Raw genomic sequence first — 27853 nt, forward strand, 5'->3', positions numbered from 1 at the left:
TAAAGGGTAAAGACTAAGAAGCAAGCCATTGGGGCAGTTGATCATTTGAAGAGGAAAAAAAAAAGCTGCTACGGAAAAAATTTGAAGCCTAAGGGTAACAAGACATTGAAACTAGAGTTTAAAAGGAAGCCAAGGGCTAAATATAACACCAAAAACACAAGTAACAAAAGAAAAAAATAGATAAATTGGACTTCATCAAAATGAAATACTTCCGTGCATCAGGAAAGTGAAAAGACAACCCATAGGATGGTAGAAAATACCTACAAATCATATAGCTGATAAGAGTCTAGTATCCAGAATATATAAAGAACTATTACAACTCAACAACAACAAAAGATATCAACCTAAGTAAAAATGAGCAAAGAACTTGAAGAGACATTTCTCCAAAGAAGATATAAAATGGCCAATAAGCACATGAAAAATGTTCAATATCATTACTCATTAGGTAAAGGAAAATCCAAACCACAATAAGATACCACTTCACACCCACGAGGACAGGCTATACGTAATTAAAAAGCATAGATTTAAAAAAAAAATTTTTTTTTTTAATTTAAAAAAAAGAGAGGGAAATAACAAGTGTGGGTGACTGTGTGGAGAAACTGGAACTCTCATACACTGCTGGTAGGAATATAAAATGGTGCAGCAACTGTGGAAAACAGTTTGGCAATTACCCAAAAAGTTAAAACAGAGTTACCATGTAACCCAGCAATTCTGCTCCTAGGTGTATATCCAACAGAAATGGAAGCGTATGTCCACACAAAAATTGTACACAAATTTTCACCGTATCATGTCCACAATATCCAAAAAGTGGAAATACCCCAAACAAATGTCCATTAACCAATGAATGGATAAACAAAATGTGATCTAGTCATACAGTGGTGTCTTAGTCATCTAGTGCTGCTCCAATAGAAATACCACAAGTGGATGGTTTTACAGAGAATTTTATTCTCTCACAGTCCAGTAGGCTACAAGTCCAAATTCAGGGCATCAGCTCCAGGGGAACGCTTTCTCCATCGGCTCTGGATGAAAGTCCATGTCATCAGTCTTCCTTTGGTCTGGGAGCTTCTCTGCACAGGAACCTCAGGTCCAAAGGATGCGCTCTGCTCCCAGCACTGCCTTCTTGGTGGTACGAGGTTCCCATGTATCTCTGCTCGTTTCCCTCTTTTATATCTCAAAAGAGACTGCATTAAGACACTAATCTTGTCAACCTCATCAGTATAAACTCATCACAGTGATACAGTTTACAACACATGAGGAGATCACATATACTCTCATCATAGTGGTAGAGTTTACAACACATAAGGAAATCACATCAGATAACACAATCATACAATACTGGGAGTCGTGACCTAGCCAAGTTGCTACACACAGTTTTTGGGGGGACACAATTCAATCCATGACAAGTGGAATATTATGCAGCCATTAAAAAGGAATGAAATACTGATATATGCTACAATATGGATGAACCTTAAAAACATTATGCTAAGTGAAAGAAAAAAGATATAAAAGGCCACATATTATATGATCCTATTTATATAAAATGTCCAGAATAGGCAAATCCATAGAGACAGGCAGTAGGTAAGCAGTTGCCAGGAGTTTCTGGGAGAGGAAAGGAATGATGACGAGTGAATGCTAATGGGCACGGGGTTTCTTTCTGGAGTGATGAAAACGTTCTGGAATTAAATAGTGGTGATGGTTGAACAACTCTGTGAAATCCCTAAAAAACACTGAATTGTACTCTTTAAAATAAATAAAATGGTGGATTTTATGATACGTGAATTTTACCTCTATTAAAAAGAAAATTGGTGTCCCAAAAAAGGTAAGCCAGAGGGTGGAATGGGCCCTAAAATGCTGCAGAAGAACAAAGAGGAAGGGTTTTCGGAAGGAAATGTTTGAAAAACTTGATTCTACCTGAAACTTGCTTTAAAGTTTAAAAAAAAAAAAAAAAGGCTGAAGAAATTATTTTCAGTCTTACATGTACTAGTTATAGAAAATTGGTAGGTGATTTCTACATGTAATATATTAAACTTTAACAAATTTTCATGGGAATAGTAAATTGAAACTTTGAGTATAATTATATGTAATCAAACTATATAATCATGACTGAAGTTAAAAACAAATTAGAAAACACACAATTGGCCTGTATCTGTGAAGTTTAAGTTACACGAAACTATGACTCCATGGACTAGTCTTTATTTTTCCACACAGACTGGATCATATTTTTAAAATCCTATAGAGTTCCTATGAAAATACAAGATAAAACGCAAGAGAACTAAACCGTGTTACTGATTATTGCCTTTCATATCACTACTAACATTAAAACATTTTACTAAAACTTTTAAATATAAATTCATTATTCATATTTGCCTCAGACGTCAGCATTGCCAAGATCTAAACAGTTGTCTGTGATATACCACACATATAAGGATAATCTACCATACATCTAATTTCATAAGCATACCATTCCAGGCACTAGTTTTTACTTACTAAGCACTCACAGGCAGCCCTAGTGGCAGAGCCCTAGCTCAGCTGCTAACCAAAAGGTCGGCAGTTCGAATCCACCAGCTGCTGCTTGGAAACCCTATAGGGCAGTTCTACTCTGTCCTATAGGGTTGCTATGAGTCAGAATTGACTCGATGAAAACAGGTTTGGTTTTTGGGTTTAAGCAGCCACAGGGTACATACCAAGTTCACTGCGGTGGGAGTTTGGGTTTTTTTTTTCCTTCTCCTACAGAAGCCAGTACATGATCTTGCTGCAGTACATTTGTTGTACGAAAAAGATGCACCACAGGCAAAGACAAAGTCATTCTTGACTTTTTGCTCATTCTAAGCTCCCAGGACAAACCGAAAGTCAACAGTGCCAGCCTCCCAATTCAGCAATTATCGGAGCGACATTCCTCTTATACAAAGAAAGAAGGACAGTTCCGGCCTCTCAGCTTTTTCTATACCTAAGGTATGTACACATTTATAAATGAATAACTCAGGCACTTCTATGATTCCAAATATAATGGAAGTATTTTAAAGCTTCCAGATAATGGAAATTCCCGCTGCACTGAAATAGAGATTTAGGGGTTGGGAAACAAGTAACTCTACAGTAAATTGTACAGAATAATAAACTGCAGCTTATAAGACAGGAAGAGAGAATTTTTAATAAAAGATTTTTAGCATAAACATCTCCTGGTATATCTTAGTTTTCTATATGAGCATCTATCTAATGGCAGGTGCTAATTCTATAAAATTTTAAGGAAAAACAAAAAGCAAGAGGAGTTTGACAAGGAATACATTAGGAATCATACCTTATCAACTCTAAATTTAATTTCCTAACTCTTAATACTTACTTTGGAACATAGTAGGTATTAAGAGTTAACCATCCTCAGGTATACAGAAAGGCAGCAGATCTTGGGGACTTTATAACCTAATATGTCACCAGACTTTGGCTTCTGATGAAAAGTTGCTAAGGGAGACTCTTTAGTCCTTTAAGTATCCTCATGTAAGGCTGATAGAAAATAATGGTCAAAGTTTAAATTTAGGTCACTGCTTGTTGTTGTTATAAGCCCTCAAGTCAATTCTGACTTATAGTCACTGCTTACATACCTTTAAAAACACAAACAAGATCCTCATTGCCGTTGAGTCAATTCTGACTCATAGCGACCTATAGGACAGAGTAGAACTGTCCCATAGGGTTTCCAAGAGTGTAATCTTTACGGAAGCAGATTGCCACATCTTTCATCTTTCTCCCTCGAAGTAGCTGGTGTGTTCGAGCCGCCAACCTTTTGGTTAGCAGCAGAGCATTCAAGCACTGCATCACCAGGGCTCCTCATAAACAAGATACAACTAGAAATTCAAAGTAAATGTACTTTAGCGATCTTCAGGATCTTTATGTGGCATCTCTCTTACCATGTGTGCTTCTCTCTGTGCCTAATCTGTTCTTTTTATCACTCAGAAGTGGTTAGGTTTAGGACACATCCTACACTGATACGGCCTCATTAACATAACAAAGAAAACCCCATTCCTAAATGGAACTACACCCACAGGTATAGGGGTTAGGATTCCAACATATTTTGGGGGGACATAATTCAATCCATAACATCATTTGCAAAATAACAGTACTGATCTCATAAGGTTGACTGAATAAGCTAATACATGCAAACCACTCACAGCAATGCTTTTCACATAGTAGGCACTCAATTGTCAGCCATTATTAATGTTTTACCATTGGTTTTATGATTTATTCTAAGACCACATTCAGTTCTAGAGTTCTACGTGCTTATGCTATTGTCATTTTGCACTAATGTAGAAAGATACCCATTGCTTTATGAGTTTGAAAAATGGAAAAAATCTTGGCAGCCATCAAGAACAACATTTTAGCTCAGTCACCTGTCTCTCCATAAGTTAGGATTCAATGTCATATTTATAGTCATATGTTTATTTACTCTCTCAAAAATGAATATATCACAAAGAACCTGCTGCTGGAGGGGTATCCAGCATAACAGGCTGAGCCGCAGATAATACTACACTGAAGTCGTTCCTGCCTGGAGGATAGCCATGCCTTATTATGAAAGATCTCAAGAAGAGATTTCACATTCTTCACGGCTAAGCCCTACCAGAGCTTAAAGAGGTCAGGAGATTGTTTTGACTACAATTTATATTTACTGTTTCTTGTCACTAATGGATGTAGAAGATAAATTTTAGAATGTTGTATATGAAGATCACTACTGGATCACTCTGTTTTTCTTCTTTTTTATTTCCTTACAGATACTATCTTCTAACTGTTTAATTGTCTTCATTTCTACCTCACAGAATTACTGTCATGAAATAGAATATACCAAAGCACCTAGCTCTGTACGTGGGACATAAACCTGTTGCCATCAAATCGATTCTGACTCATAGTGACCCTATGAGACAGAGTAGAACTGCCCCATAGGGTTTCCAAGGAGCAGCTGGTAGATTTGAACTGCCGACCTTTTGGTTAGCAGCCATAGCTCTTAACCACTGCACCACCAGGGCTCCACCTGGAACGTAGTACATATTTAATATATTTTTCTTTCCTTCCTAACCTGGGACCAAACTGATTATCTCCATCAGAATGCAAGGAGGCTATGGTAGTCTAATCAGAATCTCATAATAAATGTACAAACAAGCTCATAAATCCCTAAGTTTTTACCTTCTACTTAATACCCATTGCCGTTGAGTCGATTCCAACTCATAGTGACCCTGTAGGACAGAGTAGAACTGTCCCACAGGGTTTCCAAGGAGCGGTTGGTGGATTTGAACTGATGACATTTTGGCTAGCAGCCGAGCACTTAACCACTGCACCACCAGCGCTCCATCTGCTACTTGGAGCTTTCAATAAAACAATATTATGAAACCAGATTCTAATTGTTCTTCTCTGTCCATCTAAATCAATTTTTATCCAAATCCCAAATTTTGGGCTACTATGGTATCTTTCAAAGCTTAGATATTAGAAACTAAAATCGTTCAAGAAACATAAACTATAAATAGATGACCGTTGTGAAGGCTTTTTTTTTTCTTCTTGGAAGTATTCCTAGCCTCACTTAACCCTCATTCCATCACATTTCCACTTAAAATACGTTCTTTACTCTTACCGCTACTGTCAATCTGCTCTTTCTCTCTTTGAAAATGTGAAATCCTGTCAGAAAAGGCAGATTTTATAACCTCAAACACCTCCAGTAATATTGCAACATGCTAGACCATAAGTGTGAGAGAAAATTAATGCAGTAACAGTGGCATCTTGTTACTGCAGTCTGTAACTCTCTTACCTCTTTTCTAACGACTTTTAAAGCCAGAAAAGTCTGTGTACTTCTCACAATAACAGTGTTTTCAGTGAATTTTCTCCTCCTATTCTTAAAGTTCTATTCTGAAAGTGACAAAACATGAATGGAAAAATACCAAAGCTTGATTTGTCAGATAACTACTACTTAAAGAGTAGTCTGGGAAAATCCTGTTTTCACTTTCAGCCTTCTGTGCCTCAGAAAGAACTTGACTTTGTGTCATCATCAAATGCTATGATCGAACCATTAAATGAATTATTTGATTTACAGTCCACTGTATCTCACATGTCACTACGGTCCTGAGAAATTTTTCCTTAGTACTGACAATATAGCAATACCCAGTTAAAGCAGCCAGATTTCCTAATACCAAGTTGCAAAACCTAAATTCTGATAAAGATTACCTGCAAACTCAACAGAATGATGAGATTCTGATTAGATTGTTTTTCTTCTACAGGAGAAAATAGTGATTAAAAAGAATATAAACTAGAATGACGGTTACCTTAAGGAGATACTGTACTCAGGATAGAAGACACTTGTATACTGGACCCATGTACCAACCTCTTCTTCAGTTTCCCTTTTTTTGCTTTCTGTTACTGAAAACAGATTAAATGATTCAAATCTTCTTACAGACACGCGTCGGAGACAATCATCCAGGTGGTTTTGCTTCAGAACCTTTTAAATAAAACCAAATATTGTGGTCATATTACATAAACATATGATAACTGTTCAAAATGTAAATTATATGGGGACTTCCATTTGCAATAATGGCAGATTAAATAATTCAGACTAACCCTCCTATTGAACACAACTAGAAGAGATGAGCAAAATATTTAAAAACATTATGTGAAGGCGTCAAAAAGCGAGGAAGATCGTGACGATTTACCAGTCTAATATCTAAAACAAGATGGCAATCTACAGAAATGAGCTTGGCTTTTGCAACCACTTTTGTCCTAGCGGTATTTGTCAATTCCAAATGAGCTGAGAAGAGAAGCAGCACTTTTTAACGGCCTATGGAGATAGGGGGCAAAAGGTCAAAGCCTACCAAGCCAGGGGCAGAGACTGGCTCCGGTAATCTCACATACTTTGAGTCAGGACCCTTACTAGTAAGAAAGAATAGGAAGTAGACCAGTTACACATCATCTCTATCTCTGGAACTAGATAAAATTAATTATAGACTGCTACTTGTCATGGATTGAATTGTGTCCCCTAAAAATATCTGTCAACTTGGCTGGGTCATGATTCCCAGTATTGTATAATTGTGTACCATTTTGTAATCTGATGTGACTTCCTTATGTGCTGTAAATTCAATCACTATGACCTAATAAGATGGATTAGCGGCAGTTATACTGATGAGGTATATAAGATTGTACAGTGTCTTAAGCCAATCTCTTTTGAGATATAAAAGACAGAGGCGAGCAGAGACACATGGGAACCTCATACCACCAAGAAAGCAGTGCTGGGAGCAGAGCATGTCCTTTGGACCTGAGGTTCCTACACAAGGAAGCTCCTGGACCAAGGGAAGACTGATGACAAGGACCTTCCTCCAGAGCCGATGGAGAAAGCCTTCTCCTGGAGCTGACACCCTGAATTTGGACTTGTAGCGTACTGGACTGGAAAGAATAAATTTCTCTTTGTTAAAGCCATCCACTTGTGGTATTTCTGTTACAGTAGCACCAGATGACTAAGACACTACTATATCCCCAAGTGCCCAGTAGAAGTAAATTCCTCCTAGGCCTCAAATTACTTCTACAAACAATGTTTCAAATCACTCTCTAACTCACAAACAAAAATAACCAAAAAAAAAAAAAAAAAAATTTGAGAAGACGGAAACTGACCCATAGGCACATACAGCAACCCAACTGACACGTAGGAATTACCAGACACAGATTTTAAAATAGCAATGTTTAGTATGTTTATGGAAATAAAAGACAAGTTGGAGAATTTTGAAAGAGAAAATTCTGACAAAACTACAATTGCTCACAAAAATAAATTAAAAAGCATAGCGGATTTCAAAAAGAAACAAATAAAACCAAATCCAGTCGGTAGCACAGTCACATAGAGAAGAACTACTCCCAGTTTCAGCACTGAAAAATACAATTATGAAAATCAAAAACTCAATGTGTTGATTTAATCACAATCCATAATGAAAAATGTAGAATAAAATTCAAATTCACAAAAAAAAGACAAAAGCCAGAAAACACCACAGTAATATCTTTAAAGTATTGAAAGAAAAACACTGCCAACCTAGAATTCTAAATCCAGTGAAATTTTCCTTCAAGAATGAAGATAAAGACATTTTCAGACAAATATAAACCAAGAGAATTTGCCATTAGCAGACTCACACTGAAAGAAATACTAAAGAGTATTCTTCAAGCAGAAGGGAAATGATCCCACTTGGAAGGTCAGAAATACAGGAAGAGCAATAAAAGGATAAAAATGTGGGTAAATCCAAATGAACTGTGACAATATGACACAGCAATAACATTTTGGTGTTTAAAAATAGAATTAAAACACATGATAAAAAGCGCATATAAATTGCAAGGTAGGTAAATGATGTTAAAGGGTGTAAAGGTTCCTGTATTTTCATGGTTAACAAAAAGAAGAGTGAAAGAAAAAAAAATTTTTTTGATGTTTCCAAGGGAGGGGAGGGGTGGGGAGAGGAAATCACTAACTAAATAGTAGACAAGTGTTAACTTTGGTAAAGGGAAAGACAACACACAATACAGGATAAGTCAGCACAACTTGACTAAGGCAAAGTCATAGAAGCTTCCAAGACACATCCAAACACCTTGAGGGACCAAGTTACTGGGGCTAAGGGATGGCGACTATGGTCTAGGGGGACATCTAGGTCAACCGGAATAATATAGTTCATTTAAAAAAATGTTCAAAATTCTACTTTGGTGAGTAGCACCTGGGGTCTTAAAAGCTGGCGAGCAGCTATCTAAGATACATCTATTGGTCCCATCCCATCTGGAGCAAAGCAGAAAGAGAAACAAAGACACAAGGAGAATATGAGTCCAAAGGACTAATGGACCACATGAACCAGAGCCTCCACCAGCCTGAGCCCAGAACTAGAACTACATGGTGCCCGGCTGCCACCACCAACCGCTATGACAGGGATCACAATAGAAGGTCTCGAACAGACGGGGAGAAAAATGTAGAACAAAATTCAAATTCACAAAAAAATAGACCAGACTTGCTAGTCTGACAGAGACTGGAAGAACCTCTGAGACTATGGCCCCCAGACATCCTACTAACTCAGAACTGAAATCACTCTCGAAGTTTACCGTTCAGTCAAAGATTACACAGGTGGATAAAACAAGTGAGCAACGTGCTTCTTAGTTCAATCAAATATACAAGACCAAATGGGCAACACCTGCCCGAAAGCAGAGTTGAGAAGGCAGGAAAACTGGACGAATGGACACGGGGAGACCGGGGTGGAAAGGAAAGGGGGAGAGTGCTGACACAATGCGGGGATTAAATCAATGTCACAAAACAATTTGTATATAAATTTTTGAATAAGAAACTAATCAGCACTGTAAACTTTCACCTAAATCACAATGAAATTTAAAAAAAATAAGTAATAGAATGTATAACTTCAATTTTAAAGGGAGAAAAATCATAAGAAAAAGTATTAATCCAGAAGACAGCAATAAAGGGAGAAAAGGGAATACAAAATTGGTGGGATATATTGAAAGCATAAAAAGATAGTAGATTTAAACTCAAATCTATCAGTAATTCCACTAAATATAAATGTATTAAATGCTCCATTAAGCATGATGTCCTTCTCCAAGGACTGGTCCCTCCTTATAACATGTCCAAAATACATGAGATGAAGTCTCGCCATTCTCACTTCTAAAGTGCATTCTGGCTGTACTTCTTCCAAGAAAGATTTGTTCATTCTTTCGGCACTGCATGGTATATTCAATATTCTTCAACAACACTATAATTCAAAGGCATCAATTCTTCTTCAGTCTTCCTTATTCATCGTTCAGCTTTCGCATGCATATGAGGCGAGTGAAAACACCATGGCTTGGGTCACGTGCACCTTAGTCCTCAAAGTGACATCTTTGCTTTTGAACACTTTAAAGAGGTCTTTTGCAGCAGATTTGCCCAATGCAATACGTTTGATTTCTTGACTGCTGCTTCCATGGGCACTGACTGTGGATCCAAGTAAAACGAAATCCTTGACAATTTCAATATTTTCTCCTAAAGACATTAAAAAATAATAGTAAGGGGGATATTATGAAAATTAACTTTGAAAATTTAAATTAAATGGACAAATTCTTAGAAAAATGTAATTATCAAAATTGATACAAGAAAGAATAGAAAATCTAAATAGTCCTAAACTGTTTTTTAAAAATGAATCCATAAATAAAAACCTTACCACAAAGAAAATTCCAGGCCCAGACTGCTCACCAGTAAATTACACCACATGTCTAAGAACTACTGCAAATCTTAATCTCTTCACGAAATCCTTACACGACCCTATGGATGGATATCCATTATAGAAGGGAGGAAACTGAGGCACCTGAGGCACAGGGAGGTCAAGTAATTTGCCCTTTGTCAGTGAGCTTGGAAGCAGTGAAGGTAGAGTTTAAATCCAGGCATTCTGACTCCAGAAGCTGAACTCATTTAACACCTCTGCTTGTGGACATTATGGTAGACTGGCATCAAACATCGGTTCCAACTTTTTTCTCAAGTACTTTCCTATATTATAGAGCTAAAAAGCTAGAAACTACATTTCCCAGACTCCCAGCAGCTAGATTCCAGGTGTGATTCTGGCTTAGTCATCAGACGCATTAACATGAGATTTGAAAGAAAGAAAGATGGCAGTAACTCGATTTCTACAATTTTTGCTAGTAAATATAGCTGTAAATTCATTTATTTCCGCAGCAGATTTGGCAGAGGTCCCACCTGTTCACTCTCTAGTTTAATGGGGAGTGAGAACACAAGTGATACCACCTTTGCTGGTACTTATCTAGCAAGCAAGATGTGCTTCTGGAGCCTATAGTTCTCACAGCAGCTTCCTGATCACAGCTAAGGTGATGTAATACTGGAGCCAGTCTCAGGTTCATCATTGTGGTAGAGGTGGCATTTCCCTTGGCAGGCCAGCTTTGTACTATTCAGGGATTTTGTGTTGTTCTAGAACTCTTTCTTGGCCTGCTCCTGCAGTCCCTCCAATGATTTTATAAGCACTTAATTCACTACATTAAACTCCCTTCCGTTTGAAATAGCTAGCGTGGTTTCTGGTATCTGAAAAGGAACCCTGACCCTAATAATGCCATAGATCTTATATGGAGAAGGGCAAACCGACATTAGAACCAAGCAAGAAAACACACCAGTATGAATATAGCTTAATGGGAAAATATCTGTTTAAAACGTGTGGACTAGGTAGAATGTTTAAAAGGATGGTTTTTTAAATGGAGATCAGAAAAGGATGCCTATGTGATTTAGTTGAAACTTTCATTAAAAGAAAAGATGAATTGTTTTAAAAGTCTTTACCAAAATCAGGGTCTTACTATTATCTATTGACAATGGTCATCAAAAGGTAAACAAACCACTCAACAGAGCTTACTCTTAAGAAAAAACAAATGAATCAAATAAATAAGTGTAAAATGTAGATATTATAAATTGTCTTGGATCTGGTCCAATGAAAGTCCAAAAAGCAAAATAGCTTTTTACATTAATTGAATTATTCTGATGCCAAGGTAATTGCACTATAAATCACCAAGGTAAAAAAATTATTTAAGTCACCACATGTATAATACTGAAAGGAGCTTTTACAGTTTAGTAAATTTCATGATCCACAATATGACAACAAGGTGATACTCAATGAAAGTAACAAGTAATATAATAAGAAACAAAACATTTCTCTATGTAGCCTATATTCAGGAAAAGTAATTATAATAGGAGATCAAGTCAAATTACTTTTGACATTTCTTTCTAGTTAAAAGATTATTTTAAGGCCATCAATAATATTTATAGCTTTGTTATCTGAACAGATACCCAAATCTCCCATCAAGGTATAACTGTGTCCTTGACCACTTTTAGAATATCTCCTTCCAACCTCTATGCATATAACTATATAATACTCAAATGAAATTATTTGAGGTAAAGGAAAATGCTCAAAGCATTTTCTCACTCCCCTAGATCAATGAGCTATTTAATCAAAGATCAAAACTGTACCAAAGAAGTTCACGTCAAAATATCAAATATCTGAAGGAAAAAAGCATTGAGTTCTACGCAAAGATCCATTTATAAATCTGAAATGTATGTTTACACTAGAACCAACAAAATTTAGCATCTTAGGCTAGGTTCTCTAGAGAAGTAAAACCAGTGACATGTATACATACATACATAAACATATATATATAAAGAGAGAGAGAGAGATTTATCTCAAGGAAATGGCTCACACAATTGTAGAGGCCGGCAAGTCCCAAGTCTGGGGGTGAGGCATCAGGCTGGAGGCTTCTCCTGACTCACGTAGCAGCAGGGGCCAACAAATCCCAAGATCAGCAGGTGAAACAGCAGGCCACTGGCTCACAGACTGCAGAAGCATAAGATTCCCAAGACTGGCAGGCAATACAGCAGGCCGCTGGCTCAAGTCCCAAGAACTGGAGGTCAGATGATGAAGAGCCAGATGCAGGATCCAGAGCAAGTGAGCTTTGCCAGAACACCTGTATATATACTGGATGCAGGCCACACTCCCAAGGAAACTCCCCTTTCAACTGGCTGCTCCCATCAGAACACAAAATGGAGGATGACTAACTACATCACTACGTAACTGCCGAATTATATCATTACGTAACTGCCAAACCACTGAGCTATCATGGCCCAGCCAAATTGACACACAACCTTAACCATCAGAGTTTACCCGTGGTCAACCTGGCACCTGTACACATATCCTTAAACCATACATAATATCTAAATAAAGACAATTATAAAGTCATACTTGTACCTCACATGATACAATGAACATGCACACACCCAAAAATGCACTAGCCCCATTTACAACTTACATAAGTAAAGAAAAGAAAATTATTTGATGCACACACACAAGGGAGAAACACTCATAACAATTACCGTCCTCATTTCTGCAACTAGTCACGTGGTTGTAGCTGCATTTGCCTGTTGATCCAGAGGCATGAGGAGCCCAAAGGGGCCCGGTGGCATTCTTAACGTCCAGTTCAATGGAATCAGTGTTGTGTCTCCAGATGAGAGTATTCTTCCCTTTGGAACTAAGACCTTAGACCCACATAGCATAGGGTCAGAGGACAGGAAGCAAAATTTTAAAGTAGGTCACTAGGGGTAATAGTGAGTGGTGCTACTCCCATTTCCATCCCTTGGTTCCTGGACCTGTGAATCCCGGCTATGGGAGAAACAGCACCATATACTGGATGCTGGTTTAGAGCATATACAGCCTCCTGAAGAACACTGCCACAACTCTGCAGAGTATTGCCACCTAGCTAGCACCATAATAGTGTCTTTAGCAGGTCATTCCATCGTTCTGTCAAGCCAGCTGCTTCAGGATGATGGGGAACATGAAGACCAGTGAGTTCCATGAGCATGGGCCCACTGCCACACTTCATTTGCAGTTAAGTGAGTCCCTTGATCTGAGGCAATGCTGTGTGGGACACCATGATGGTGGTTAAGGCATTCTGTGAGCCCATGGATGGTAATTTTGGCAGAGGCATTGTGTGCAGGGAAGAAAAAACTGTATCCAGAATGAGCATCTATCCCACTAAGAACAAAACACCTCCCTTTTGATGATGGAAGCAGTCCAATGTAATCAACCTGCCACCAGGTTGCTAGCTGATTGCCTCGAGGAATGATGCCATACTGCGGACTCAGTGTCGGTCTCTGCTGCTTGCAGATTGGCCACTCAGCAGTAGCTGTAGCCAAATCGGCCTTGGTGAGTGGAGGTCCATGTTGCTGAGCCCATGCACAACCTCCATCTCTGACACAATGGCCACTTTGTTCGTGAGCCCATTGGGCAATGACAGGAGTGGCTGGAGAAAGAGGATGAATGGTTTCCACAGAATGCATTATTTTATCCACTTGATTGTTAAAATCCTCCTCTGCCAAGGTCACCCTCTGGTGAGCATTCACATGAGACACAAGTACCTTTACTTCTTTGGCCCATTCAGAGAAGTCTATCCACATACCTCTTCCCCATATCTCCTTGTCTCCAATTTTCCAATCATGTTTCTTCCAAGTCCCTGACCACTCAGCCAAATCATTGGCCACAGTCCATGAATCAGTATACAATTGCACATCTGGCCATTTCTCCTTCCAAGCAAAGTGAACAACCAGGAACACTGCTTGAAGTTCTGCTCATTTGGAGGATTTCCCGCCATCACTGTCCTTCAGGGAGATCCCAGTAAGGGGATGTAATGCTGCTGCTGCCCACTTTTGAGTGGTGCCTGCATATTGCACAGAACTATCTGTAAACCAGGCACGAGTTTTCCTTCCTCAGTCAAATGATCGTAAGGAACTTCCCATGAGGCCATAAGCACAGACTGGGAGAGGGTAGGTAAATGTGACAGGAGTGGAGACCATGGGCTTTGGGCCGCTTCTTCATGCAACATACTTGTGCCTTCAGGTCCTGCTCGGGCCCAATCTCATGTATACCACTTCCATTTAAGGATGGAGTGCTGCTGTGCACATCCAACTTTATGGCTCTGTGGGTCAGACAATGCCCAGTTCATGATGGGCAGCTCAGGCTGCACAGTGACTTGGTGGCCCATGGTTAAGCATTCAGTCTCTACTAAGCCCAGTAACAAGCCAAAAGTTGTTTCTCAAAAGGAGGGTAGTTATCTGCAGAGGATAGCAGGGCTTTGCTCCAAAATCCTAAGGGTCTGCACTGTGATTCACTAATAGGGCCTGCCAGAGACTCCAAACAGCATCTCTAGCTGCCACTGACACTTCAAGCACCATGGATCAGCTCGATCATATGGCCCAAGTGGAAAAGCAGCTTGCACAGCATCCTGAACCTGTTGCAGAGTCTTCTCTTGTTGTAGGCCCCACTCAAAACAAGAAGCTATTTGAGTCAGTTGATAAATAGGCTGAAGTAGCACACCCAAATGAGGAATAGGTTAACTCTGAAATCTAAGGAGGACCACCAGGCATTGTGCCTCCTTTTTAGTTGTAGGAAGGGCTAGATTTAACAACTTACCTGTCACTTTAGAGGGAATATCTCAACATGCCCCACACTACTGGACTCCTCAAAATTTCACTGAGGTAGAAGGCGCCTACATTTTTGTCAGATTACTTTCCTACCCTCTAGCATGCCAATGTCTTACCAATAAGTCCAGAGTCACTGATATTTCTTCGTTACTATGTTCAATCAGTATAATGTCATCAATGTAATGGACTAGTGTGATATCTTGTGGAAGGGAAAGGTGATCAAGGTCCCTGTGGACTAAATTATGCCATAGGGCTGTAAAGCTGATATACCACTGAAGTAGGACAGTGAAGGTGTATTGCTGGTCTTACCAACTGAAGGCAAACTGCTTCTGGAGATCCTTTGAAACTGGAATCAAGAAAAAGACATTGGCCAGTTCAATAGCTACATACCAGGTACCAGGAGGTGTATTAATTTGCTCAAGCAATGAAATCACATCTGGAACAGCAGCTGCGATTAGAGTCAAGTTTAAGTTTATGGTAATCCATTGTCATTCTCCAAGATCCATGTGTTTTTTGCACAGGCCAAACAAGTGAGTTGAATGGGGATATGGTGGGAATCACCACCCCTGCATCTGTCAAGTCCTTGATGGTGGCAGTAATCTCTGCAATCCCTCCAGCAATATAGTATTGCTTTTGGTTTACTAATTTTCTAAGTAGCCAGTTCTAAAGGCTTCCACTTGGCTTTCCTACCATAATAGCTCTTACTCCAAAAGTTAGGGATCCAGTGTGGGGGTTCTGCCAGTTACCGAGTATGCCTATTCCAATTCTGCATTCTGGAACTGGGGAAATCACTACAGGATGGGTTCAGGGACCAACTGGACTCACCGTGAGACAGACATGAGCTAAGACTCCATTAATAACCTGACTCCCATGTGCTCCCACTCTGACTGATAGGCTACAGTGACACTTTGGGTCTCCTGGAATTAGTGTCAGTTCAGAGCCAGTGTCCAATAATCCCCAAAAAGTCTGATTATTTCCTTTCCCCCAATGAACAGTCACTCTTATAAAAGGCCGTAGATCCCTTTGGGGAAGGCTGGGAGAAAGATTAATAGTAAAAATTCTTGGCAGTGTAGTGGGGTCCTTCCTCAAGGGGACCCGGCCTTCCCTTCATTCAAGGGATTGTGGGTCTGTAAACCTGCTCAAGTCTGGGAACTGCTTGAGGGGCCATGACTCTCTATTCTGGCGATTCAAGTTAGACTGCCATTCATTTGACCTACAGTTCTTCCACTTGTACAGATCAAGTAAATATTTAGTAGATTTCCCATCTATTTCACTCCTAAGGACACCATGACTAAGTAGCCAACACCATAAGTCCATTGGAGTCAGACTATTCTGATTACTGCCTTGACTCTGCTGTCCAACTATTCTGATTACTGTTTTGACTCTGCTGTCCATTACTGTAACCACGCCCACCTTGTCTTTGTCAGTTAAGTGCCACCACTTGGCCCCTACTACCACAGGGTCCAATCAACTCCATTGCAGTTACGTGTATTAATTCAGTTAGGGTTGTTCTCACTGTCAAACCTGACTCACATAAAATAGAAATCACAGCAGTCTTCAAGGATGCTGGGGCTACCGTCACAAATTTGTTCCTCACCATTGTGGTAAAAGGTGTGTCCTCTGGGCACTCCACAGGTGGCTCTGTGGGTCCACCCAGATAAATCCACTCTAACATGCCACTTTCCCTAAGCCTTTGGATACCTTCTTCTACAGTATACCAAGGCACGGTAGGCATTTCAACTTGATTTAGTATAGGCTACCACTTAATCCATACCTCAGTGAATCAGTCAAACTATTAGATTCCTTTCTAACCTTTCCGAGCAGAACCATTAAATGAAGGATCTGTGCTTAGTGGGCCCATATCAATAAACTCAGACCAACACAACCTTATGTTCCTTGCACCATTACCCCACACACTTCATAGCCATTCCCTCAGATATTCTCCAAGTTTCTGTCTGCATATCTCAGAAAAGTCAAGCAGTTCTTTTGCAGTATAGCATACTTCCTCCTGGGTCATACTTTGTATTTCATCTTATGGGGCTCACTGGAACTTAAATCTAGTTATAGGTCTAGAAGTAAAAATGGGTGGTAAGGGTGGGTTCTAGGGGCATTCAGCAATGTCTTGTAAGGCATTTACCCCTGGTGTTTCCCCAGGCAATGACTCAGACACCATCCTAGGCAATAAATATCTCAGACAAATGCTCTTCAAACACAGCTAGGTTAATCTCATCAGATGGGGGCGGAGAGAATAATGGTTTTACTGGGGATGGTAGCTTAGCAGACAAAGATAGAGTAATCTCTTCAGATGGAAGCAAGAGGGCTGTATCTGTTGGCTGGAGTGATTCAAAAGAATTGAGGGGCTCAATGTCCCCAGCTTCCAGATTATCTGCCCATATGTCCCCATCCCAAGTTTGAGGATCCCATTTCTTCCCAATCAATGCCCTCACTTTAACTTCAGACACTATTCGAGGTTGGGAATTTAGTTGGTGTTGTAATTCAGCCACTCTTACAGTAAAAATCTGGGTTTGATTTTCAGCAGTATCGGCTCTATTAATACAAGAAATAAGGCTTTCTTTCAGGACACAAGTGGCAACTTTGAGGTATTTCATGCGGCACTTGAGCTGTAACTCTGAAGCCCTGAGCTCATCTCTTTCTTTTACCACTTTGTCTAGTGAAAGTAGGACGAACCAACCAGCTTCCTTATACTTCTCATTCTGATAAAACTGTAGAAAAGTATAAAACATGCGATCACCCAGAGCCCCACTTGTCACCAATACTTGATCTATTGGTGGTGATATTTTGCATATTAATACTGCAACCTCACACCATGGATTAGCAGTGCCCTCTTTACTACTGGAGGCAGAGTCATCAGCACCTTTCAGACAAGTCAGACTTGAGAACTAATTTAGAAAACTCATCCTTATAATTTTGTTTCTCTAGAACTACATCTTTCTCCTGCGGAGAGGCTGGTGGGTTTTAACTGCCAACCTTTTGGTTAGCAGTCGAGTACTTAACCACTGTGCCACCAGGGCTCCTCCTAGAACCACTCTCAGTACCAAATGTCTTAGGCTAGGTTCTCTAGAGAAGCAAAACCAGTAAAGCATACATAAATACATAAACATACATACAGAGAGATTTATCTCAAGGAAATGGCTCACACGGTTGTAGAGCCTGCAAGTCCCAAGTCCATGGGTCAGGTGTCAGGCTGGAGGCTTCTGACTCATGCAGCTGCAGGGGCTGACGAACCCAAGATTGGCAGGTCAGATGGCAGGCCACTGGCTCGCAGGCTACAGAGGCTGACAAACCCCAAGATCAGCAGCAGGCAATATGGCAGGGCACTGACTCAAGTCCCAAGAACTGGAGGTCAGATGATGATGAGCCAGGTGCAGGATCCAGTGCAAGCGAGCTTTGCCAGAACATCTGTATATATGTTGGATGCAGACCACACCCCTAAGGAAACTCCCTTTTCAACTCACATCAGATCACAAAATGGTGGATGATTACATCAGATCACAAAATGGAGGATGACTAACTACATCATTACATAACTGCCAAACTACATCATAACTGCCAAACCACTGAGAATCATGGCCTAGCCAAGCTGACATACAACCTTAACCATCACATTGAGTGTAACTATGCAGGAACGCTAATAACCAATATTCTTCTAGAAGCAGTGTTACTCAGAAAATTAGCATGGGTACTGCAGTAAGGAGAACCTACCTCTCAATAGTTACATGAATGTGAGAATCTTTACAATCTTTTGAACTCAATCTCTTTCCTTGTAAGACAAGAATATTAATGCCTACCCTTGCAGCTTCTGATACAGTCCCTGGCACACAACAGACCAACTGCAGGACTTTTATGAAAATTAAATAAGTCAATATATGCTATACGGAAAGTGTCTTGCTCAGAGTGGGTACTCAATGAATAGTTAACTAACTTCTGGTTAAACAAGGCAGACAGAAAACACACAGTTATCTCCCATCCTTCCCAAAGCCCCATTAACATACCAGTTAATGTGCAAAAAAACAGGAAGTCCCGAAGGACAAAGAGACTGGGAGGGGAAATCATGAGTGGTAAGTATGATGCTGACAAAGAATATCGAATATACCATGGATTGCCAAAAGAACAAAAAAATCTGTCTTGGAGGAAGTACAGCAAGAACGCTCATTAGAAGCACAGATGGCGAGACTTCGTCTCACATACTTTGGACGTGTTATCAGAAGGGAACAGTTCCTGGAGAAGGACATCATGCTAGGCAAAGTAGAGGATCAGCAAAAAAGAGGAAGACCTTCAACGAGATGGAGTGACACAGTGGCTGCAACAATGGGCTCAAACATAGCAAAAATTGTGAGGATGGCACAGGACAAGGCAGTGTTTCATTCTGTTGTACGTAGGGTCGCTGAGTGGGAACTGATTTGACAGCACCTAACAACAACAACAACAACTAATTTGGCAGGTTGGAGAAAACTGAAACCCAAGCGTCAGCAGTGGGGAAGCCAAGCAAAAAAAAGTCCTAACATAGACTCAGGGATGACTATTATCAGAGGCACTAGGTACTTACGAAGGCCAGGATGTAGGGGTTAGGTACAAAAATAAGGATAAGCACAGAAGTACTGTTTGAAAATCTTTAAGAGTAGCTAGATCCCCTGATTCCGTCAGTTATGTCACGTAACTACCCTTCCTCCTCTCAATGGAACTCTGAAAGGTAAATTTCTAGAGAAGATGGATCCCAGAAGATCTGGTCTTAAATATCACACACAAGCTTAGAGTGAAGCAACATGCTCTTCATTCTGATCAATAGCCCTTTCCCTCACAATCAGGACGAGGAGAGAGAAAGAAAACAAAGAAAAAGGACCAATATCTCTGGCAAGAGAAAGGGCCCACCATCCAAGCTAAGCCAGAAAAATCCCAATGAGGACTTAATGTAACCAGGAATAGTCATAATGATGATAACAATAACTGCTATTTATTGTAACTCTGACATGGCAGACTCTGAGCTAAGCATTTTACATATATTATCTCAAATCCTTAAAGCAATCCCTCTAAGTATGTGTTATTATTCCCATTTAATAAACAAGGAGGAAACTGAGGCTTGTTGTCCAAATATGTAAGTTGTTCAAGTTCACAGTTTACATGAGACTTACTTAAGGCACACTTGGTTACCAAAAGGATTAAAGGTGGTTTACAAAGATGCACGATACAACAAGATAACAAGCATGAGAAGTGATGAGAAAGAAAAAGGAAAACCAAGGGTGGGGATATAAAACAAAGTCAAAAATAAAGCTAATACAAACTATGCTACATAAAGATCTACACATTTAATGTACTAAGACACCACTGACTATAAAACGCAATGTTTTTTCTTCCTTCTGATGGTTCCTAGAGTAGACAGACAATGGGCCACAGCATGCCATCAACTGTATGACATATTCCAGTTTTAAAATGTTGAAATAGAGTGTGCATTTTAGAATAGATAAAAAATGGTTTGAAAATAATCATGTTTACCGTAAAAGAATTTTAAATATAAAAGAGAAGCAAAAACTCATCCACAATTTCACCATTCAGGGAGAACACACTGTTAAACATCCATCTATACATACATAGGCAAACAGTAATCAGTATCAATTTCTAAAGCTATGAGTAAATTTTAATGGCTCACAGTAACTACAACAACGTATGTACTGTTTATATCCTGTGTTTAGATTGCCTCTATTTTTTATTCTGCAAAGACTGCTGTGATGATCTTACTTGTATATACTTTTTGCATATTTAGCCAATTAGGCAATCTGCTTTTAAATGTTAAAGATAAATGTATAAAATCTTTGTTAGGAAAACACAAAATAATGTGATTAGAAAATAAAATCATTTCTAGCTCTGGTAAATAATTTCACTCTAAAATAATTAGGGCTGGAAGAGGTCATAAAGAAATTTAGTCCCATTCCCTCATTTACAAATGAGGACACTGAGGCCCAAAGAGGCTGGTCACTGTCATACAAATAGTTAAGGACAAATATGAGCCTACAATTAACGTCTATTAAATTCTACTCCAAAAATCATGCTGTCTCTTAAAGTATTGGAATTCTCGAACATATAGCATCCTGCTCTGAATTTAAAATACACTGTGAAATATTCCATTAATCACATTCCTCAGCTAAGCATTCAGACCTGTAGGCAATATTTTTCATTCTGTGGTGTTTGTGAATGTGTGTGCAAGTGAATAATGGTCATTTGCTACTTTTTCAGAGCAATACATCCCTTCCTTTCGAGAATCACCTCCCCCTCCACCCACACACACACTATACTGACTCTGGTGGGATGGTTATATTTCGTGCCACAGGATGGGCTGATGACCCAGATTAGCCAAAATACCTCATCCTCCTGGATGCAGCAACTGGTCCAAGCTTGGCCTATCAGAGACCTTTGGAGGAAATCATTTGGATGTTAGGGGAGAAAAGTCATTTCTTTTGGATCACAAGCTGGGTGGATAATAAAAGCCTGTAGTTGCCAATGGCCTTCTTTGCCCAGGTAATGAGATTCAACAAAGAGGAAAACAGAGCAACATTAATATCCCCTATTGATATCGATCCATAGCCTTCTAGACCTCTTCTGATAAAAGAGGGCACTAGACTTAAAAGTCAGCAACTTATCATAAGACCTGATACCGAATGATGAGCTGGATCAACCAGGTTTTCTCCCAAAAATGTGAACTACAAAACATAGACAATATTGAACAGTTCACATAAACAGAAGGGCCATGAGATAGAGGGAGAAAACAAGCAGACAGAAGCAGCTGGCTTGAACGTCAGCCGTCGAAAGAGAGAATCATTTATCTCTACGACTGCTCAGATTCCTCATAGTTTTCCAGTTCTGGAGGCATATAAGATATGAATGATCCATTCATTCAAATCATATTTACTAAGAGCCTGCAAATGTTTAATATACATGGTATATTAGATTATTATAAAAATGATCACCCCTTCCCTTTCTACCTCCAAGGGGAGTATACTTTACTATCCTTTGACTTTGGACTTGACTGTCTTACTCTGGGCAACAGGATGTTAGCAGACATGATGCAAACAGAGGCTTAAAATGTGTTTCTGGTTTGGCTTGCTGTCTTGCACCTCTACCATCACCATGAGAACATGTCAGCCAACTGGTCCAACGATGAGGAGAGGCACCTGGAGCAGACCTGCCCAAACCTGCAGCACAGAGCCATTAGCTGATCACAGCGTATGTCAGTCAATCCCAGGTGGCCCACAGATGCGTGAACAAAATAAACGCTTGTTGTTGTACGCCACTGCAACGTTGTGGTTGCCTGTTACTCAAGAACAGCTAACTGATACAATACACCAAAGGACTAGGTGCTAATGACCACATAAAGGTTGACCTTACTCTCAGGTTTTCCATAACGCTTAACATTGTTTACTAAAAATCAATTAGGCAGGCCCTGTGCTAAGTGCAAAGAGTAGAGATTGATAAAACATGGTCTTTTTCCAGGACGAACTCCCATCCTAGTGAGAAAGAGACTCTGATCAAATGATCATGAATCAATATGATAAAGGGTTCACTGGTAGAGGACTGAGGGCCTAACTTAGCCCAGAGGAATTAGAGGAGGTGTCACATAAGAGAAGACTGAGACAGAGGTACGAAGAGGTGAGCGGTGGTTCACCAAGTACAGAAGAAGGCAAGAAGACTAAGCAAATAACTAGTAAAGAATGTTTGCCTGAGCTGTGTGCTCTTTTAAGAACTATCCATATGGGATCAAACTGAAAACAGCAATCCTGGTGGCGCAGCGGTTAAGAGCTCAGGCTGCTAACAAAAAGTCAGCGGTTCAAATTCACAAGCTGCTCCTTGGAAACCCTATGGGGCAGTTCTACTCTGTCCTATAGGGTCCCTATGAGCCAGAATTGACTTGACAGCAACGGTTTTGGTTTTGGTTATATGGGATCAAATCGACAACAGCTGCTCAAAAGACTAGATAGCAAGCTGAGGGGCAGTAAGTTTATGTTAATGGAGGAGGAACAACTCGGAAAAGGAGGGTGAGAATAGTTGCACAACTTGAAGAATGTAATCAATGTCACTGAACTGTACATGTAGAAATTGTTATATTGGTGTATGTTCTACTACATATATTCTCAACAACAACAATAAAACAAAATATTTTTAAAAAAGGAAGACGACTAAGCAGAGGGCACATGTGTCCCAAAGCATCAGAATGTCAAAGACTGTGGGAAGTTCAAACAGCAGCCAGAGCTGAAACTTGTCCCTGTTCTGATTTAGATGAAGATTCAGAATGAACAGAGGTGCTGGTCAGCTAGAGTTTTTACTATACTAAAAATCACTGAAGTTATGTCACAGAACAGAAGAGGATACTGTGCATCCCAACATAGATATTGTACAAAATGATTTGATTAATTTAAGGCCCTAATTTACTACTCTGATAATTTAACTAACCTGTGGTTACTTCACTAGATGGGCCCTGTGACAGTGACCTACAAAAACATGCATTTTATTACACTATAATACTAGTTGTAACAGTAGCAAAACCAGATCATTAATGCTCTGAAAAGACTGTCCATACATTAGCAAAGAAATCTTAACTTTAATGAGTTATATCATGACAGCACTACAAGTCCACTGTATGAAAAACTGACTCTGTACACCTGCAAACAAAGTAACTACCCAAATACTAACAGCACAACCTCAAGTAATGTTGCAATATTTGGGAAACTCTTCTCGAAACATAACAGTCAAAAATGGAAAGTGTCCCCTTAAGTAAGTTGTCAGCAGGTAGCCTAAGGTAAAGACATAACACTGGTGTGTAAAAACAATAAACAGACCTCACCTCAAGCAGTGATCCGTCAAGTGATCAAGTCAGCGACCACAAATCAGAATTCCGTAAAACATGCACACGAGTGAAGCTATCAGCAACAGCAGCAACTCTAAAGTAGTACCGGAAGATACCATCATTCAAAAAACTGACAATCGCACACGCTGACTAGTCCACCTAGGTAGGACACCGAGAATCTCACAGATCACTTCAAACTACAAGCTAAACATTTAATTCACTTTTACAGAGGCAGATTTTCCTACTCGTTCACGCTCTGTTATACGAAAGAATCCAAGGCAACGCGGGCAGCGTCACAGGTCCAAACACGTGGATATTCAAAAGCCTTAGGGCCGGAGGGTGCAGACTTGGAATTTATAACTAGAATCAGGTTGGGAGTTAGGAAGCAAGAAGAAACTTAAGGGAGGCAGCAAAACAGAAGTAGGAAAGAAGGGCAGTGGGGTGGGGAGCGGTGGTCCCACCAATCACACTGACGAGCAACTGGAAAAGTCTTCCAGATGACAGACAAATATCTAGAAGGGAATCTTCTACTTTAATCTGAGTTTCCCAGGAACTCAGCTATGGCTGCCCTCAGTCCCACCTGATCCTTCCCTTTTGGTTGGTTTATCCTTATAAGGATTAAAAAAGAAAAGAAAAAAACGAGGCAAGGAAACTGATGCTTAGGTGAAGCAAGGCAGCGCTTCTCAGGTAGCTCCAGGCAAAACTGAGGAAACTCCCGCAGATGCTGAAAGGAAAGAGCCCCGGCCAGAAGCAAAGGTAAGGTGAGCATGTCCTCCCTTACCTGTCGAAGGAGCTTCCAGCGGGAGGCTGCCAATGTCGCCGAAACTGCAGGCCCCCGAGCGGCGCTGCCGCTTGCCAGGCCCCCGCCTGCAACTTGCTCAGCTTCGCCCACCACGACGTCCGCGACTCGCGACTCCATCCCGCTGGAGCCGCCAATACTCAGAGCTGCCGCCGCCACAGCTCTACCCTGCCAGGACCTGCCCACTTCTTCCCTGTCAGGACCTGTAACTCCCGGCCGCCCTCCCACTGCCGGAGCAAACTGGCCCTCCCCGAATTCCGCATTTCCGGTATTCGCGTCGCCTTGGCAACCAGGGCCGCTCTGATCTCATCATTGCACCATTTTGCTGGTAGCCATCTTGAGTGAGGGCGGATAGGAGGGTGAAGGGGCTGTGGGGAAGCTGGTGCGACGCTGCCTCTTTTTGTTCTCGTCTCGTCTGCTTCATCTTTAACTCAGAAAACTATAAAGGAACCAAAAGGCTCATGTCCTTGACGGTTATAGAATCTAGGAGGAGAAAAACCCTTTTCTGACCATAATAAAGATGGCGAAATGTGCTTCGTACTCGTGCTAAATTGGGGTTACGTAGACCGGCGTGCTGCAAACCAGCTCTGGATGGCTCTGAGTAGGTAGTCGTTTTGCGTGTTGCAGAACGCAGTCTTCGGCTGGACGCGGTTGAGGTGATACTGTCGCTGTTTTCTGGGAACTTCGGTTTTTCCGGCCTGCCTTCACTTGTTTCTGTGGCCAGAGCCGGACTCTTTCAATTTGCGTACGTATGGGGTGGTGCTTGGGGGTCTCTTCCTTCTTTTCCTACTCCCACCCAGCTACCCTCAGTCCCTTGGTTCTCGCTTTTTGGCATGTGTCCCTTCATTGCATGCCATTTGGTATCACTGCTTCTCGCACTCAGATCGTTGCAAAGGAATAATGAATTCTCCTGGGAACCCATTTACCCACCCCGTCCTCATCCCTAGGGTTGCATACTGTCTTCTCCCTGCGAATGGAAGATGAATGGACTGAAGCTGCGGGGATTAAATAATGGTGATTTAGAGCCCTTGCAAGCCCTTGTTATTCAAAGCCTTTTTTCTTTCTTTTTTTTTTTTTTTTTTTGCTAATCCCGTTTGCTACTCTCCATCTTCATCTGCCCGTTATTTTGGTGCGACACAGGAGATAAAGGGGAGGAGGGGGTCGTCGTAGCGGATGTGATCGGTTGTAACTCTGACGCAGTATTCTTTGATACCGAGGGGCATTTTGTGGAAGACTCCCATAATGACATGCAGCAACGTGCCATGTGCCCAGATTATTCCTGTCCTAATAATAGTAGCCACCTTTTATTGAGTGGTTACTACATGCCAGGCACTGTGTTAAAGTCTTAACGTAAATTGTCACATTTCATTCTTATAGCAACAATCCCATAAGGTAAATGGTGTTATTATTTCAGTTTTGCAGATGAAGAAACTGAGGCCCAGGGACAGGTAGTAAGTGCAGGAACCAAGACCTGAACCCAGGCTTGCTTACTAGCTCTCAGGGTTAGTAAGAACCAACTGCCCAGCAGAAACCTGAGATGGTCTCACGTTTTATCTGTGCATCCTGAAGTGCCTTTTTTTTTTTTTTTTTTTTTGGTTTTTTTAAATTAAGGAGCCATATAACTTTTTAACGTTAAAACCTAATATTTTGTTATGTCCAGGATTTGAAGACAAACCAGATTGGACTTTTTGCTATACTCCTTACTGTCTGAGTGACCTGGAGCAGTTAGTTGCTTAAACCTCCCAGAGCCACAGTTTCCTCACCTGTAAAATGAGCATAATAATAGCTACTTTCTCAGGAAGTTTAAAGTATATAAAAGCATCTGGCACATAGCAACCCCCAACAAGTACTAACCATCCCCTTCTTCCTCCCCAGCCTTATTAAGCAGTTAAGCTTTTTCCAGTTCATCCTCTCCAGACACATACCAAAGAAATGCTCAGAATTATGTAAGATCAAAGCCATTTAAAGCCCTCAGAGTTCCTCCGATGCCCCAATAAGTCTATGTACCTATTTGCAGATTTTTATTTTGTTTTTTATTTTCTGTGTTTTGTTTTAGTTTGGCCCTTTGTGTACCAGAATCACTGCTGCGTAGCTTGAGCCTGATAGGATTGATTTTACAAATGAGACATTTAAGTCACATCAGCCAAGAGTGTGATTTGAATGAAACTTATACACATTTTCAGATTTATTTAACCTAAGCTATCAGCTGTCTGCAGTTACTCATAACGTAAGGGGTGCATGGCCCTGAAGGTGGGGGTTAAGAACTGCCAATCATAGATGCTCTGAGAACCCACTACTGTATATGTTCGAAACCTGTGAAATCATTCATGTGCTGACTGCCCCAAAGGGAGCATAAACCAGGGACTTTGATATCATGCAGCAGAAGACCAAATTATTTCTCCAGGCTCTGCAGTATAGTATTCCTCACCTTGGGAAATGCATGCAGAAACAGCATTTGAATCACTGTCACTTCGCTGATCATTATTACAGTAGAATAAAATTGAGAAAATACCACCTAACCAAGTGTCTGCAGAGTAAAAACAAGATATCAGAGTTAGCAAGAAACATTCCAAGTCGGAGCTTCTCCTGTAAGGTATGGACTGTTTTAAGTTAACCTATTTGTAGGTCATTAAGATTATTTAATTAAAAATAAAGGATAGCACATCAGGGTTACTAATTTTCTCAGTAATTCTTATTTGCTTTTTAAAACATCCAGGCTCAATATTCTGTAGTCAGGTAAGTATAAGAGAATACACACACACACACACACACACAGCTCTAATGTAATATATTAAAATGCAGATTTATAAACAATGATTTGCCTTAGCATGCCCACAGGTGCATTTCAAATTATAATTCCGCTTTCTAAAATTCCTAGAATACCATATTCTAGCTCTTAATAAAATCTAATATGCTAATTATTTTATGAATCCCAGATTAGTAAACTTAAGTGAAGGTCATGTAATTGTGTGTTACTTTGCTGTTAAAAAAAGAAAAGGGAAAAAAAGATGTACATTTTTGATCACTTGAGTCCTTCAGGAAGATACTCTCAGACTATAGTACTCTTACCAGGCCCTAAGCTGTGGGCATGACCTCAAACTTGAGGACCTGATTGTCCTTGTATGTAGCGTGACCACACATCCCAGTTTGCCTGAGACAGTCCCATTCTACACCTGTTGTCCCTATGTAATTATTAATAGTGTCCCCTTTCCTCTCAGAA

General features: G+C 40.3%; 2 protein-coding genes across 3 annotated transcripts in view; one reads left to right on the plus strand and one right to left on the minus strand.

Annotated features, from left to right (window-relative positions):
* CAMKMT (calmodulin-lysine N-methyltransferase) overlaps positions 1-24800 on the minus strand; it is a 456979-nt gene extending 432179 nt beyond the window's left edge. The window contains exons 1-2 of the mRNA XM_004369498.2: positions 24616-24800; positions 6291-6463 (exon numbers count right to left, since the gene is read on the minus strand). Of these exons, the coding sequence (XP_004369555.1) occupies positions 6291-6463; positions 24616-24753 (311 nt within the window). The 5' untranslated portion in view covers positions 24754-24800. The remainder of the gene's footprint in view (positions 1-6290; positions 6464-24615) is intronic.
* Positions 24801-24946: 146 nt separating this feature from the next.
* PREPL (prolyl endopeptidase like) overlaps positions 24947-27853 on the plus strand; it is a 33745-nt gene continuing 30838 nt past the window's right edge. Inside the window, exons 1-2 of one of the 2 annotated variants that reach the window (XM_004369500.3) lie at positions 24947-25378; positions 26690-27226. In XM_004369500.3, the coding sequence (XP_004369557.1) occupies positions 27008-27226 (219 nt within the window). In that variant the 5' untranslated portion in view covers positions 24947-25378; positions 26690-27007. The remainder of the gene's footprint in view (positions 25379-26689; positions 27227-27853) is intronic. The other variant, XM_004369503.2, reaches the window with a different exon arrangement.

Source organism: Trichechus manatus, unplaced genomic scaffold (assembly GCF_000243295.1).
Source record: "Trichechus manatus latirostris isolate Lorelei unplaced genomic scaffold, TriManLat1.0 scaffold00005, whole genome shotgun sequence".
In the NCBI taxonomy this organism is placed as follows: domain Eukaryota; kingdom Metazoa; phylum Chordata; class Mammalia; order Sirenia; family Trichechidae; genus Trichechus; species Trichechus manatus.